At 43.6% G+C, this 17,033-nt stretch overlaps 1 protein-coding gene across 2 annotated transcripts in view; it reads right to left on the bottom strand.

Moving 5' to 3' along the window:
- Positions 1-1,709: 1,709 nt before the first annotated feature.
- The window catches only part of scube1 (signal peptide, CUB domain, EGF-like 1), a 106,242-nt gene continuing 90,918 nt past the window's right edge, over positions 1,710-17,033 (bottom strand). For both annotated transcript variants that reach the window (XM_085768850.1, XM_085768851.1), the window contains 14 exons: positions 15,922-16,038; positions 13,603-13,725; positions 13,346-13,465; positions 11,131-11,229; positions 10,066-10,182; positions 9,806-9,964; positions 9,511-9,714; positions 8,062-8,223; positions 7,817-7,984; positions 6,275-6,436; positions 5,974-6,171; positions 3,519-3,671; positions 3,307-3,386; positions 1,710-3,152 (listed from right to left, as the gene is read on the bottom strand). In XM_085768850.1, coding sequence (XP_085624976.1) covers positions 3,000-3,152; positions 3,307-3,386; positions 3,519-3,671; positions 5,974-6,171; positions 6,275-6,436; positions 7,817-7,984; positions 8,062-8,223; positions 9,511-9,714; positions 9,806-9,964; positions 10,066-10,182; positions 11,131-11,229; positions 13,346-13,465; positions 13,603-13,725; positions 15,922-16,038 — 2,015 coding nt within the window. In that variant the 3' untranslated portion in view covers positions 1,710-2,999. The remainder of the gene's footprint in view (positions 3,153-3,306; positions 3,387-3,518; positions 3,672-5,973; positions 6,172-6,274; positions 6,437-7,816; positions 7,985-8,061; positions 8,224-9,510; positions 9,715-9,805; positions 9,965-10,065; positions 10,183-11,130; positions 11,230-13,345; positions 13,466-13,602; positions 13,726-15,921; positions 16,039-17,033) is intronic.

The following is a 17,033-nucleotide window of genomic DNA, read 5'->3' as shown; positions in this document are numbered from 1 at the left end:
TTATTTTGAAGTCAAATCCCAAACTATGAGCAGCTCAGTGCTCTGCAGGACCGTACTTTTGGTTTTGCCTGATTCAGCTGTGATACTTAGCTACTTGCAGAGCGTTTTCCAAAGTACAAGATTGGTTTGATTGATTTCCTGCTCTTTAGCCGCTGGTTTCATTTCAGTACAGAGTGCAAATATCTGAAAAATCCATCACTATTGCTGTTAAGTTGCTTTTGTTTTCATATCTTGCACTGTTTGTTTTACCATACAAATCTAGAGGAAAAGGAATAATTCATATTTGGAACTAGCTTGCTAGCTAGCAGCTGGGATGGACTGGAGACATCCCTGTTAATTTCCATAGTGTACTGAAATGAACCGACACAAATGGCTGTCTGGAGGAAACCTATAGTAGAATGGTAGCTGTGATATGCAAAACATCCAGAATGGTGATTTCTTCCTAAATCAATGGGCTTTGAAAAGTGAATTAGCACTGACACTCCCTCATTGTCCTTGTGCCCAGCACAAAGAACACAAACGTTCTCTATTCATGAATAACAAGACTGTTGAGTTTAGTAACTAAAGAAGCATCAACACTAATAATGGACATTACATACTGTAGGTATTTTTGTCAGGGGAAGCTAGCTTCTTTATGAACAACACGACACACAGATAAGATTCACTGGCATACAGTTGAAGCTGTGAGTGCTGTGGACACACGGGGACACTGTGTCCCTGTCACCACAGCAACACTCCAGACACACTGTTGTACAACTCCAATCACATTGTGTAGAAATAGAGTCCATCTTCAATATGCAGTCATGGATTTCATAGACATGTTGGGGCCAGTGGGAATGACACAATAACATTTAGTTGGGTTATAAAAGAAAAGCATAGTATACACACTATGCCTTCTGTTTAATGGAAAGAGAGCATCTTGGTGAATGCAGATTAGTTAGTGTTTTAGAGACAGGTATATATTGTGGTAGTACTGTATGTATGTAGTGCCATCATACCAGAAGCCTATATGGTGATGCTTCTTCTCTCTGGCACCTATAGGACATGTTGGAGGGATGAGGCAGTGACAACACTGACAGACTATAGTGGTGGTGGCAGGTGATGCAATGTTACAAAGTCTTTTCTCTGTGCGCTTTAGTTGAACATACAGGACAGTCTCAGGCTCTGAGACGTTGCATGAACGGGCTTTGAAGCTGCTGTGGGTGAGAGATTTCGGGGGGAACTGGAAGCTACAGAGCGGGAACAACAACAGGAGACAGTTGTCCTTCCTCTCTCATCGCTGCCACATGTGGCACATTTCAAAACAACACAAAAAAAGGTTTAACATATAAAATTCAAGTGCAATTAAAGTTCCAAATACTAGTTACATCACAAACATTTCTCTCTAAAGTAACAATCTGTTACTTTCAGGTAGTTTATCTCATCTTGTTATATATCTTTTTTTTTATTTAAAAAATTACATTATAGAATTTTCTGATTCAACCATTGAGGTGGAATGGTTTAGATTTCCCCACTTTAACATTTCTTTCAATTTATTTTCCTTGTTAAAGTGTGTTTTTAAGTGCACCCATTGTTTTCTCATCTCCGTCTTGTGCACATTGGGACCAATAGAGTCATTTAATTCAGGATACATCCATTCACTCTGAGGACATGTTCACGTGTGTGTGTGTGTGTCCACACAAACGTACATGTCTTTTTTTTTTGATTTTGTACGTACATCATATCTCTAACATCTGTGATGTGGGCTTCTGCAAGTTCTGACATGTTCAGTATAAATATTACAAAAACAAAACAACAACACAGAAAACAAAGCAGAGCAAAAAATATACATGAGAGAGGTGGACGAGGGGAGGAGAAGATTACAAAGTTGTTAGAGAAGGTGCAGAAGTCTGGGAATGGTTCGGATGAAAGAGGATTCAGAAGATGTTGTGCAGAAATAGGGTTTGACCGATATGAAGGTTTGCTGATGATGTTGGCCTTTTATTAGATACTAGCAGTCTCACTTTATGATAACATCTACTTTAATGACTTTAGGAATTCATAATAGTGACTTTTTTGTGCTTTGCAGATTAAAAATGTACATTTTTAAAGGAACAGTTCAACATTTCCTTCACACAGTTAGGTGGAAAGATCAAGGTCACACTCGTATCTGTGTTCAATATAAAACTGGAGCCAGGACACTGTCAGCTGCTCAGTCTGCTTTAGTGTTTACTGTGTCCAAACTCAGGAGTCACATCCTGCAAAAGCAACATTTCAAACCAGCTGTGTCACAACAGCATAGTTACAATGTCCTACAGTAGGGGCTCCCTCCAATAAAGCCTTTTCTTGCACAATGAAGGCTCCAACAGCTGGATTGTTCATGGCCAAACAGTCAAACAGTGCCCACAAAGTCAGAGAGTGACACCTTGAATTGTAAAAACAACAAGTGTTACATGTTGTCAGTGTTGTTGGGCGACAGTAGCAGTGTTTTGTGAGCCTAAGCGTCTCATTGTGGTTGTTCAAACATGTTCAACTCAGTGCTTAATATTCAGTTACTATTATTACTACATATTGCAGCTGCATTGACAAAGCTTGATGAGATAAGCTGCTAAATTGTACCAAACCAAGAGAAACACTTAATATTTGTAGCAGTTTTATATTTTTTAGGAAGCAATTTAAAGGACCAATATATACACATAAACTACGGTATGTCAGGAACCTGTTATAGAACTATTCAGACTGGCCTTCAAAAACCCATAACGGTCAAACCTTATAGAAGAAGCTGCACTAACCAGAGGAGGGGGGCGGGGCTCTCAGTTCGTCATGCATCACTACTTAAAGGTGTCAAAGATGAGAGAAGGCATCATGTGGCGAACAGGATTAAGGAAAAATACAACAAATTAAGTCGTTTAGTCATAGAACGGGTACAATTGGACTGAGGCGGGGACAGAGTGGGGGAGCTGGAGTTGGAATGACGTAGGATGATGGGGGTCTTTAACAGGACAGAGAGGATGTCCTGTCTATTTGTATGGCCGTAAGAACCTGGTGACTTTGGAGCGCAGCAACTTGATGAAGGAGCGAGGAAACATCTCTTTGGACTCCTGTGCTGTGTACCTGAAGTAGTTCTGGGGGTGGGCCAGCACGTCAAACAAGGCCTTTATCAGCTTCTTGTCCTGAGAGGGAGACACAGGGACAGACAGTGTCACCATACTGGACCAATCACATGTGGGGGAAGTATTTCTGACAACATCTCAGAAGGAGCAGACATGCAGAGTCTCAAATGCCAGAACCACACAACCATAAGGCTGGTGGTGAGTCCTACAATACCTTGAGTATCTCCTGGTGGTTCTCAGAGGCATAAAGCCTGCCGTCTCGCACTATGTCCTCTATCAGCTGCTGGTAGTCCTCTGCAACACAACAAGACTCAATTATCATGTTGACAACACATAAAAACACAGCTGTAAGTAGTTCTTAAATGACTGTTCTTGGGTGAGGGTTTAACAGTAAATAATCAGTGCTAATAGTCTAAGCTGGCTCACCATCGTAGGTGACAAACGGAACTTGGAAGCCTTTGCCACTGTTCCCCTCGTTGGACTTGAACTGGATCCACAGCTTCCGAGAGCGGGAGGTGAAGGCGATGGGCCGCTCGTAGGTCTGACACGTCTCATAGGTGGTGATGGAGGTGGGCAGGGCTGGAGGAAGAACACATATACTGTATGTAAGACTACTGTACTACTCCTCTATGTACTTGATATTTGCTACGACTATGAGGGAGTTTCAAAACCTATAGTACTTTTGTCCTGGTCTGTGGATAGTTAGATAGAACTCTTGCATATTCCTTTTGTGCCTTGTTTTACTTTAATATGGCACTTTTCAACAGACTGATCTACTCACTGCCCACTTCAGCTGCAGAACAGAAGAACACTTTATTGTAAGGTGTGTTTGTAGAAGTTGCCAAACATCATGATTCCCACCATAAACAAACTGCTCCAAGCAGTGAGTGAACTGAGACTGATCCAGTTAAATTAAACAGCACAGGCTAGAAAAGAGGAAGATGAGTTACTGGCAGGTGCTGAAACGTAACGACGACTGAGCTGATGATGGAAAAAACTTGATATGCAAACACATAAAAGACGTAGAACTGTGGGTGGATCAATCAGCAGTACCTCTGACCCAACTGAGTTAAAGGGAAAATTGGCATATTTGGGAAAGCAATGTAACATGAGGATCGTCAGCCTGCTGGAAGCAGCTGGAGCGTCTGATTTGATGTCGTTCTTTCCAAGTCTGGACTGTGTCAGGCTGCTGCTGCCTGTCTTTCCACTGGAGGGAGAGATGGTGGAGAAGGTACAGGAGTCTAAATACCTGTGTGCCCATCTGCACTGTCAACTCTGCAGCTCTCTACAGTAAAGGGCCAGAGTCATTGAAATTTCACTCATTATCTACTCACCCTCATGTGGACTAAGGGCTGGGAGAAGTTTCAGAGTTATCCGTGGCTTCTCTGAGTTACAGGGGGTCTCGGAGTAGCAGTGCATGTCCATATAACGGTTGCAAATGGATACCAACTGTCTTCGTAACAAAAAGACACACCAAAAAACACCCAAATACCTCCATGCTGCTCGTATGTAATGTCCGTCTTGTATTGAAGCCCCGAAATACGAAATTGTCCCGAAAAAAATTAAATAAGTCTATATTTCAAGCTTGTTTTGTAGCGGAAGCTTCTCGAAGCTCCTCTTCCCGGTTCGTCAAATTTGGACGAACTGGGAAGAGGACAGACCCTGGTTCGTCCAAATTTGACGAACCGGGAAGAGGAGCTTCCGCTACAAACAATACAAGACGGACATTACATACAAGCAGCATGGAGGTATTTGGATGTTTTTTGGTGTGTCCTTTTGTTACGAAGACAGTTGGTATCCATTTGCAACCATTATATGGACATGCACTGCTACGCCGAGACCCCCTGTAACTCAGAGAAGCCACGGAGGACTCTGAAACTTCTCCCAGCCCTTAAGCCAGGGACACACCGAGCCGACCGTCGGGCGTCGGGCCTCGTCGGACGGCGTCGGGAGCTCGTCTGTTTGGTGTGTTCAACTCCGTCGGGGAGCGTCGGGTCTTGTCGGGTCTTGTCGGGTCTCGTCGGGGCCGATTGAACATGCTCAGTCGGGACTCGTCGGCCGTCGGGAGAGTAGACTCGTCGGGTACTCTGATTGGCTGTGTGCTAGCTATGGCGATTCTGATTGGCGGTGCCCTAAGCGAATCAGCGCGGTGTGTGGGAGGGACGGAAGTGACCACAGTAAACAAACGTGTCCTAGCCTGTCCTACAGTAAAAATGGTATAAAAAATAAAAAGAGGAGTAAAGCAATATATTAAGCGGCAATATATATATATATTTAAACATCAAAGATGTTCAATCAAACCCACATAGTTTGAAACAACGTTCAAAACACACACAGCTCACAACTAAGCATATAAAGCCCGCTAGCTTAATGCTAACGTGTAATGTAAAACACCATAGACGGGCTAACAGAAATTAGCATCGGCTATCGCCAATTCGCGGCAACCGAGCCACAGCAGTAAGCTGCTAAAAACGGTTTTAATTTCGGCTGGTTAAATTGTTTTGGGGAGATTAATGTTGGTCTCATTGATGAAATTAACTGTGGCAGTGGCATTAGTTTGTTTGAATGAAAAGTGAGCAGGGCTGCCCCTGGTCTGTATTGGTCTGTATTTCTATGGAGGAGTCCTCGCCACTCAGTCGCTCTGGTCGGCAGTCGGGGCAGTGTGTTTCACTTTTTCCTTTCTCCCGACGAGAGGCGACAGACTCGTCGGCCAAAGCCGAAGAAATTTCAATTTTGGGTGAACTATCCCTTTAAATGTGGGTGGCGGAGACGTTTCATTAGTTGTAGGTGCTAACAGGTCCGAGGCTAACACTGACACAGACAGACTGATGGATAAGGCTGGCTCAGTCAGCAGACTGCTGGAATTAGTATATCTGCTTACCACTCTTTCTCATGACCAGCACATCTCCACACTCATCCTCAATGGGTAGAAAGATCTCCGGTACCACAATGAGGATGCGCCTCTTGTGTGGTGGGTTGATGGTCCAGACACAGTCCACGTTGGACGGATAGTCTCCGGGGTAGTTAGGAGACTCGATGTAGCCTGTGTACTCTCCCAGCTCTCCTCCACACAGCTGGTCTGAGGACAGGAAACACATTTCAACTCATTTCAACACAACAGCAGCCTTATAGCATTCATTATCACGGGTCTCAGTTACATGAAATGTAATGGGCAGCGTTACTTTTGCAGTGGGAGACATTGGTGGCACCATCAAAGTCGGTGGTGGTGTTCCCGGGGCAGGTGATGCAGTAGTTCTGCCCAAACTCAGACTGGTATGTTCCTGCGGGGCAGCGGATGCAGCGGTGGGTGCTGGAGTTGTAGTAGTGTCCAGGAGCACAGTGCACTGAGGAGAGACAGGAACAAGTCAACGGCCTCTATCTTCTACAGGATACACCACACAGCTGTCATCACTTTCATATCCGGACTAACTTATATGAAACCAATGCACTGGTTGAATGCTATTCAAAGTCGAGCTATTCGTTGTTTTCTAGGTGTGCATAAATTTACTCCTGTTCTGGCTCTCCAGGGTGACATGGGCTGGGAACCCTGTTTGATTAAACAGAAAGGGGAAATGCTTAGGCTTTGGAATCGCTTGTCTTCTATGCCAGAGGATAGAATAGCCAAAAAAGTCTTTAACTGGGATAAAACACATAAGATAACTATCCTTGGCATCGTGACATGAAAGCTATTTTTAGCGAGGCTGATCAACAGCATATTTTGGTTATGGTTTGCGTTGTAATGTTAATTTTGTGAAGCATAAGTTATTTCTTGAGTATAAAGAAAAATGGGCTAATGATATCTGGTTTAAACCAAAGCTCAGAACTTATTGCCAGTTGAAAAATGTGTATTGTTCAGAACCTTATGTAACTTTGCCATTGGATAGGTCCAAGAGATCATTATGAGCCCAGTTGGGGCTGGGATTCTCCCTCTGGCAATAGAAGTAGGTTGGTTTAACTCAGACTATGCACATTATGTAATCTAAATGTAATTGAGGATGAATTGCATTTTGTGTTTCATTGTCCGTTATATGACGAAGCCAGGCAGTTTTTGTTTCAGAAAATGCAAAATGTGAAACCTGAGTTGTTTTGGGTTGATGAGGTAAAGTTGGAATGGTTCTTCAGAAAAGAAGTCTTTACTATAGCTACTTTCATAAAAAGTGCCTGGTCAAAAAGAAAAAGTGAATTACTTATGTGAATTCCATGTGGTTTTTGTTTTTGTTTGTTTTGTCTGTGCTCTGATGATTTTGTTTGTTGTCTAAATATGAAATGTGTCTTGTAAGCCCTTATAGGCTGGGCGCCTTAATTGGTGCATGACACTTAAATAAATATAAATTAATTCATTCATTCATGCACTTATTCTGAAGAGATAACTTCATATTCTATTTGTGTAAATGTCTGTCTCATACACATCTGCGACGGCCCATTAAGACCACATGTTAACCAGCAGTCGCTTCCAAGCTCCTGATTTTAAAAACCACAACATCGTCTGGACAAAATCAGCAAACACATGTTGTGTTCTTGTTAAAAGAAGTGACAAGATATTTTTCTTATTTTGTTTCTCATACAGCAGAAAACCTGGCTACAACCTGCTGCTCCAGCTCTTTGCTACGACTGAGTGTTATGCAGAGAAGACATAATGGTGACCTGCCTCTGTGGTGAATATCTGAGGTTTGTCACTAGATGCTCTCTTACATTCAATAAGCAAAATAAAAAGACAGACAAACCTTTGGCCTCACAGTCCCTGAAAGAGACGGCTCCTTCATACTTGGTCATGAGTCCTCCTCCACAGGGGAAGCAGAGCACTCGGCCTGGTTCAGGCTGATATGTCCCCAGTGGACAGACCTGGCATGGACGGAACCCATCGGCAGAGAAGTGACCTGCTGGACACTGACCTGGGAGACACAGTTACACAACGTCAGAGTGTTTCTTTGTGCAGGATCAGTATTTTAAACGACTGTTGGTGTCTTACCTCCACACTGAGACACGTTCTTGGCTCCTGCCACACCCTGTCCTTCTGTACTGGGACACGGCTCACAGGACAGCTGACCCACTGTGTCCTGGTACGTACCGGGGGGACACTGCACACACTGCTCCTGCTCTCCGCTGTAGAAGGTCCCCACACCACAGCTCACTGAGGAGGAGGATGCAGGTGTGTGCCAAGGTTATTATCGTTAACGAAAACGAACGAAATGACGAAAACTAGAATTGAAAAAACATTTTCGTTAACTGAAATAAATAAAAACTATAATCAAATGAAAAAACGATAACTAACTGAAACTGTATTGCATGTTTACAAAACTAACTAAAACGTACTGAAATTATAGACAAACTTCCCTTCGTTTTCGTCTTTGCCAATTTCGGATTGATATGAAATCGATTCAGGCTATTTCACTGGCACCACACTGCACCTCAAGATCTGTCACTAAAGACACTCGGGATCGGTTAGTTATGCTTGCAGAGCTCAATGGTTGAAATTGTGTGCGATGTTTATCCTCATATTGATTAAACCAGACGCGGTCCGACACGCGTGCTGAAGCCCGGACCAGACGCGGCCAGACTCGGTCCGAGCCCGCGCGACCGATTAGGTTGACCTGACAGGCCCGTTAAGAACTGAAATGTAGCAGCCCAGATCCGTGAACATCTGGGAGTTTAAGCTGCCCACTCCCAGAGAGCAGAAAGACTGAGAGAGAGAACCAACCCCCCCACCCCACACACAGACACAAACAGGACAGAGGCAGTGTGTGAGTGTGTGAGATTTTATATTATTATACCTATTTTGAATTTTATTCGAATACAAATGCCTCATCCTGAACCAGTTCTTATGGACAGAAGCATTGGTTAACATAGAAGAGCTAAGCACATCAGCATCAAGCTGAGGTGGAGAAGTATACTGTATTATCAGCTGTCTGGCTCTGTGCACTACCAGATAAAAGTGCGCTTCAAATGTCCAAAACATTTACTGTGTTCACTTTATGCTATATTTATGTCAAATACAATGCAACATGCGAGGTAGGCTACTGTAGGCCTATTGTTACTTTACTGCACTGGTATGTCAAAAAACTGCAGTAACTGAACACATTTGTTAAATGGTATCTTTTGAGTTTTATTACACAATACTTGCTCTGATCTTTTTGAATCCTTCAACTAACAAATAACCCAAAGTATGAAAAAACTAAAACTAATAAAAATTAAACTAAAACTAAGCGTTTAGAAAAAAATTTAAACTAACTAAAACTAGCAAACCCGCTCTAAAAACTAATTAAAACTAACTGAATTAGAGAAAAAGAAGTCAAAACTAAATAAAACTAAACTATAAATTAAAAATCCAAAACTATTATAACCTTGGTGAGTGCTTCCTGTGGCTTCTACTGGTAACAACACCGTGGCACCATGATATCTGTTGAAGCTGCAGACTTACCACACTTCCCCTCCTGTAGGACTTGTCCGGTGCTGCAGGCCTCGACGCCCTCCGGGACTCTGGAGGGTTTCTGGGCCACCTCGTACTCTGTCCCTGAGAACTGGATGTAGAACTGCTGCTTGTTGATGGACTTTCTGAGCGTCCGCATGGCGCTCTGCAGCTTCTGCTTCATCTTCTCCCGCACGCAGTCCACGTTACAGGAGTCTGAGGCAAACATGTGGTCAGTTTCTACATGTGGTCTGAATAAATATCTCAAATGCTCTGAGATGAGACCTGTAAGACAGAAATACCACACCTGAGGCTTCCTCCTCCTTCATCTCGATCTCAAACTCAGCTGTGATGTGGGAAACCTCTTTCGAAGGCGATTTGCGTCCCCGTCTGCGCTTCTTAGAAGAGTCACACTTGAGGTTGACAAAAGTGACCTGACAGTCGTCGGTGCAGGGGAACTGTCCTCCTTCCAGGTGCAAAACAACAGAAATGTAACGTGAAGATAAAGCTCAAGATCAGAGGATGTTATGATCATAGGTTGAAAGTGGATTCTAAGAACTTCTTTACCTTGCAGACTCTGCCTGGATGAATCTCTGTGTTTTTCCTTGTTCCGTGGCCTCAGGTGACACTTGGCGTCTTTGATCTTAAACCTGGCCTTCTGTTTAATTGGTGGAGTCAGTGTGTCTTTACACAGAAGAGAAAAAAAAGGCAGCCTATTAGAAATGAAGCAAGGTAGTGCCCACAGGTGTATAAAGTACAACTGCACCTTAATCCTAAATTCATTTCATTTATTTATTTATTGGTTGATGTGACAGGGACAAAGCAATACTAATCAAAAGTATTTAAGAGAAACTGTAAGTGAGCCAGTAAGGCCAATTCCCTGGCTGGATGTTCAGGGGCAACAGGGGAAAATCTAAACTTAGCTTTCATTTTCTATTAAATATAAAGAAATATATTAAATATTTCCCAACCAATTCTCCTCAAACTTCATTGTGAGGAGAGAGGATGTGAAGAAGAAATCATGAGGATTTAGGAAAAGACATTTGAATGTTAAATTGAGACAATTGAATTTTTCATGCAGTAAATAACGCAGGGTTTGGAAAAACAACATGTCATGACGATGATGTTGTTAACTACAAATTCAATATGCTTCTTCTTCACTTCTTAACTAGATTTGAAAGGCAGGAAATCTATATTTATAGACCTGGAGCTCAGCCAATCATAAACGGGTTCCCATAATTCCACGAGCTGTGTTGATACGTGGGTCATACATGGGTCAGCTGTGATAAAACTACAGGGGTGTGCTGCTTCACATGTTGCTGGAGTGGTGGGATGGCTTTATCTCTTTTGCTTGTGTAAAGGAAGGTCAGTGTGTCTGATGCTACAGGAGATAAGACAGGAAACATCTCCTTCTCTGTTAAAGAACTGGACCAGCTCTGATCAGCTCTGATCATGGCTGCCACTTGTTTCACTCAGTTAGGAACCTTCAAAAATACTTCTCAACTGCCAAGGACACAATCTCTTACTAACTGCAGCAGGAAGTAACAGGAAATGTGAGCTTTCTACAGTGTCATTTCCTTAATGTTGAGAGTAAAACCATAATTATTTCCCATCATGCTTGGCTTACTGTACCGGCACAGGTGGGTAAGGCAGCGGTAGCATTCCTCTTCTGAGGAGCTTTACCAGGCTGGACTGGAACTCCACAGCTCAGTGTGTAGCTGTTCTCTGAGTCTGGAACAAACACACACACACAAGCAGAAAAACACACACACACACACACACACACACACATACACATTAGACCTCTGCTAGAAAAGAGAAGACACAGACATCTTGATGAGAGGATGGGGAAGCTGATGGATTTGTGTGTGTGTGTGTGGCTATGGAAGGCTGTGTGTGTGTGTGTGTGTGTGTGTGTGTGTGTTTTTCACTTGGCAACAGACACAGAGTCAAGGATTAATAAGAATTTCATAAATGTTGGATGACCATAAACCAGAGACCACAGGAACCTCTGCAGCCATGTGACCTTAAACCCTGATCGACGAATTTGAGGTCAAATGAAAGATCCATGAATCCTGTGTGCCTCACACACACACAGACACATTTCAAGTGAGAAATGAGGGATGAAGCTTATAGAAGTCATAAAAGTGAGACGATTAAATAAGAGCCTGGACTGCTCTCAGCCACAGGAATTTACATGGCTGCCTCCCCCTAAAATTAAGACGTACGCCAAAAGAGACAGACAACAAATATTTCACCTCATACCTGAGAACTATCCATCATTCTCACACAATGGCTGCCAAGTTAAACGTAGCGAGAGCCGCGCTCTGGAAAAAGACACTGTGATCAAAGAGTTATCGATTTACAGACGGGTGCTAAGTACTAATGCAGAAGCAGATATCGGGCTGCCAGCCAGAGCAGTGGAGGGAGCGAAGCCAAGAAAACCTCACAGCATGAAAAACACACAGGCCCGAGTGGACGGCCCCCCGAGGAGAGAACCAACAGCCTCAGAGCTGTGACTGTGAGCCAACGCCACCAGAGGGCAGCAGAGCGTCTTTCATTTACTGGCTCAACAACTTCAAGGATCAATCTGTGTGTTTTAAACATATTGTATAAGAATTCATTCATTTCCATAAAAAGTATTTTGGCCAATTTTTTAAATCTAATTTTTATCAGTAAATCCATTCTAACTGCAACACTTCAAGATAAAACACAGGCTACTAACACTTCAACACAGTCATTTATGTCCCCGTCCTGATCCAAACATCAAGGCCCCAACAAACATCAGCTATGTCTCATAGTCACTCCATCATATGATCATGACCTGTACATATTAGTGGTGACTGGTGTGATGAGGCCAGCTGGGGCTGAGTGACTTCACTGATATTAAATACTGTATATACGTTTTGCTTTCCTCACTATAGAACAACAGAGAGAGACAGGAAAGTCAGGGAGAGAGAGGGGATGACATGCAGCAACGGGCTTCAGATCGGATTCAAACCCACTGACTATAGTGAGAGGACACAGACATACAGACATACAGTCTCTACCAAATGAGCCATTGGTGAACCTCTATTCTATCTAATCTTACTCCATGCTTTAAACTCAGCTTTATTACATACAGTATCAAGTCTCTGGATGTCAACATAGTGATTTCACTATCATGTTTTAAACTCAAACCTGGGTAAACCAGTTCCACTGAACTCCACTTTATCAGTGAGGCTAGAAGCTAAAGAGGGTTAGAGCTGACACTTTATTTAATGAGGTCTACTAGTACAAACACTGGACATTATAACCTCAGGAAGAGGCTGCAGTGGAATGGGACCAGAAATAAAAGTGAGGCAACCCAGTGTTTCCAGGACTTCCATCAGTAACTGTGACTGCTCAGTGGAGATATTAGTACACAATGTTTTCACCTTCTTCAACCTGATGATGTGAGTTTACAGAAACCCCTATAATCACAGCTCTGATGGAAGACCAACCACCCGGCCAGGGCAGCTCAGAGGGAGGATAGGGAAAAAAGTGAGGAGGAGAAGCACCACAGCAGCTTCATCTGTGGAAGATGGAGGGAGCAGGGCTCCATGTAGCTGGAGAGATTCTAATGTGGGAGGGTTTGTTTTATATTATTTTATTATGGTGATGAACTCTTGTTGGCATGTCTGGTTGTTATCTCAACATCTATTTGACAAATCTAAACTGTAACTGGCAAATATTTGGTATTTTTCCTGCATAAACTCATTCATACATTTATGTTGAGCCAATTCAAATAATTCATAGTTCAAAGTTTTGTTTGTTTTGAGTTTTGTTTTGTGCAAGGTATCTAGTGTGTGTGTCTGTGTGTGTATACCTGCGAGGAAGAGGGCGTTGGAGGGGCAGGAGAGCGAGCAAACTTCTGCCCCTCCACTCTTGGTGCAGGTCAGCTGGGCTCGGGGTGCTGGCTTCCCATTGGGCAGACATTTCACCGCCTCTGAGGAAAACAGAGAGTCACATCACCATGACAACCACCTGGACACACACGCGCACGCACACACATTTACACACCCGTGTTGGAACCTCTGGAGGCAGACCCACACAAACTCACACACACTCAGAGTGGGTGCTTACCGATGCAGTCCTTCTTGTTCCAGTGGAGTTTCTGTCCTGGTGGACACACACACTCGTAGCTGCCCTGCGTGTTTACGCAGCCGTTCTCACAGCTGCCGTTGTTGATGCTGCATTCGTCGATGTCTGGGACAGAGAGCAGAGAGCAGTCAGAGAAATGACTGATATGGAGGAGAGTTCAGAGCATTTGAAACTACAAGCCATGATTTCACTTCTCTCTCAAGTTTGTATTTCATGCTGTTCCTTTAAAGGTACATTGTGTAGGAATTAATCCCATCTAGCGTTGTGGTTGTATATCACAAAGCAACTCAGTCGTATTTTTCATGCTGCATTCACCTGAAATTGGGCAGACGGCAGACAGCCGCTGGACGTAACGGCATAAACAAGCCTCTATGTAAACAAGTGGTCCGTCAGCACGAGGCAAAACAATACACGTGACAATATGTTGTCATGGCAATGTGGTATTGTTTACCTGACCCATGTTTTACCGGCTTTCTCTGGACTTCTGTGACTAAAATGACATCTGGTTTGTTACCGACGGCCGTCTGCCCGACTGCATGTGAATGCAGCATCAGTGTAACGCTCCATTCCTCCTCACTGCGTTACCGCGGTGACTTTTCACAGACGCCAACTCCACCTGAGCCGACAGCTCCTGTGTCTCCGCTGAGTTTCCGTGGTTTCCTACCGTCACGCTGCCACCGAACGTAAAAACATGGAGACACCACATGGCAGCAGCACCGAGCTTACCCGCTCCATGGAGATATGAATGATATGAACGGCTAATTCAGAGCTGAAAGGAACACTTCAGTTTGTTGATGGGGGAGATTACTGATGAATGAAAAACAGACTTTTGAACCAAATAATCGATTTTCGTGAATAGATAACAGGAGAAGTTACACAATGTCCCTTTAAGACAGACTGACAGGAACATCACACTCTTCAGGAAACCCTGTGTCTCACTTGTGCCTGATTATTTCCATTAATTCATTATAAAAAAGGTACTTCTATGTGATTTCATGAACTGGCAAAACACATGAAATAATGACCGTTAAATTCAACTCATTTTCTTGAAGACTGAACCTTGAAGTATCTATTAAATGTATAAAGCAAATATGTATAAGGGAAATATATCCTGGCCTGATCCTGGGGTTTTCTGTCCTTTGTGCAGTTCTATGGATTTGTTAGAGAGGAAATGAGGGGAGACAGAGATGGGAAATGACATGCAACATGGGTCCTGCACCTGCACATATACCTGGTACTGTATGCAGCAGTCACAGTCAGCACCAAAACCCCTAGCATCCTGTTTTAGTCTTTTTGGGGGGTAGGACATGTAGCAAAGGGCCATACTGCTGATCCAGTTCACTCTCCCAGGTGAGCCACTGCAGCGCCCCCTTTGTCCATATTTAGAGTTAAAGGGATAGTTCCCCATTTTTGTAAATTGGCCCATTGCCATAATCTCTATAGTCATAGCAGTAGGTTTGTTACCTTTAATTGTCGGTGCAAGTTGTTTTTAGAATGGTGGAGCAGAGCTGTGAGCTGCTCAGAGCTATGCTGGAGGCTAATGGGATTTCTTGGTTTCCCTCATCAAACTCATCAAATACACAATCCAACAACTCCAAAACGCTCTGGTGGACAAGTTGTGACCTGCACATTCACCACGCTATGAGATAATAAGGGAACGTTACCAGACAGAGTTGTTTTAGAGGGAAATTCATGCAAAACTGCTGATGCCCACTGATTTCGGCAAGCAGTCTCTGCATTTGCCTTGAAAACAACTCAGTCTTGTAACACAACTTGTCCACCAGAGCGTTTTGGAGCTGTTGGATTGTGTATTTGATGAGTTTGATGAGGGAAATGCCCCGGTGACTCACCTGGTAGAAGGCCAGTGACTAAAGGCTACCTCTACATGTGGATGCTGCTGATTGTAAACTGTGGTCACGGCTGCACATACACTTTGTTCCTGCTGCTGACAGTCAGAGCTCTGTGTTGACTGAACACCAGGTGTGTGAAAAGCACACACACGTACTACACAACGGAAAACCAACAAACCCTGTGAACACACACTAGTATACACAGAAACATACGGGCACACAAACACAAATAAAATGCACTACACTCAGGGAGAAGTTATTCAGGGGAACTGAGGTGTGAGAGTGCACATGCTCAGTGACCCTTCATTTCCGATGCATAGACCTACACACAAACCAATAATATTTCACCCACAGTCTCACACACTTCAGCTGTGCTTCTATGCCACTCGGCTGTTTCACACGTTTCTCCCCCATGCTGCAGGGAGCGAGCTGGATCTGAGCAGAGCCTCACCTCCACAGTGGGTCAGGCCATACAAGATGTATCCCTTGTTGCACACGCAGTCGAAACCGCCGGGGTAGTTGATGCAGGTGTGGTCACAGGTTCTCTCGAAGGAGCACTCGTCAATGTCTGAGGGAGAGCAGAGAGAGACAGGAACACTGAAGCTGCATGCGGTGGAGAGAGGTGAGCACAGGGAATGGAGTCTGCAGGAGACATCAACACTTAAAGGGATAGTTCACCCAAAATTGAAATTCCGTGGCTTCTCTGAGTTACAGGGGGTCTCGGCGTAGCAGTGCATGTCCATTATAACGGTTGCAAATGGATACCAACTGTCTTCGTAGCAAAAAGACACACCAAAAAACATCCAAATACCTCCATGCTGCTCGTATGTAATGTCCGTCTTGTATTGAAGCCCCGAAATGCAAAATGGTCCCGAAAAAAATTAAATTAGTCTATTTTTCAAGCTTGTTTGTAGCGGAAACTCCACTTCCCAGTTCGTCAAATTTGGACGAACCAGGGTCTGTCCTCTTCCCAGTTCGTCCAAACTTGACGAACCGGGAAGAGGAGCTTCGAGAAGCTTCCGCTACAAAACAAGCTTGAAATATAGACTTATTTAGTTTTTTCGGGACAATTTCGCATTTCGGGGCTTCAATACAAGACGGACATTACATACGAGCAGCATGGAGGTATTTGGATGTTTTTTGGTGTGTCTTTTTGTTACGAAGACAGTTGGTATCCATTTGCAACTGTTATATGGACATGCACTGCTACGCCGAGACCCCCTGTAACTCAGAGAAGCCACGGAGGACTCTGAAACTTCTCCCAGCCCTTAGTCCACATGAGGGTGAGTAGATAATGAGTGAAATTTCAATTTTGGGTGAACTATCCCATTAAAAGATATCCCTTTAAAGCACTTGCACATTGGCTTCAATGAAGAAACTCTGGCTATGGCGTGAGCTGGTGGTCATCTGTGATCATGTTTGCCTCTCTACCCTCCCAGTGTATTCGGGCACTTCACTGCAGTATTGGATAAACATGATTTTTCTGTGATGGTTATTTGATGTGTCAGGTATTTATTTATTTCACTGGATTAGCTGAAACAGATATCATTTTTTATTTCATGA

The sequence above is a fragment of the Trachurus japonicus genome, chromosome 23, assembly GCF_045865225.1.
Source record: "Trachurus japonicus isolate A0001 chromosome 23, Traja_1.0".
NCBI lineage: Eukaryota > Metazoa > Chordata > Actinopteri > Carangiformes > Carangidae > Trachurus > Trachurus japonicus.
The sequence above is the reverse complement of the archived record's forward strand: the minus strand, read 5'-3'. Positions and strand labels throughout refer to the sequence as shown.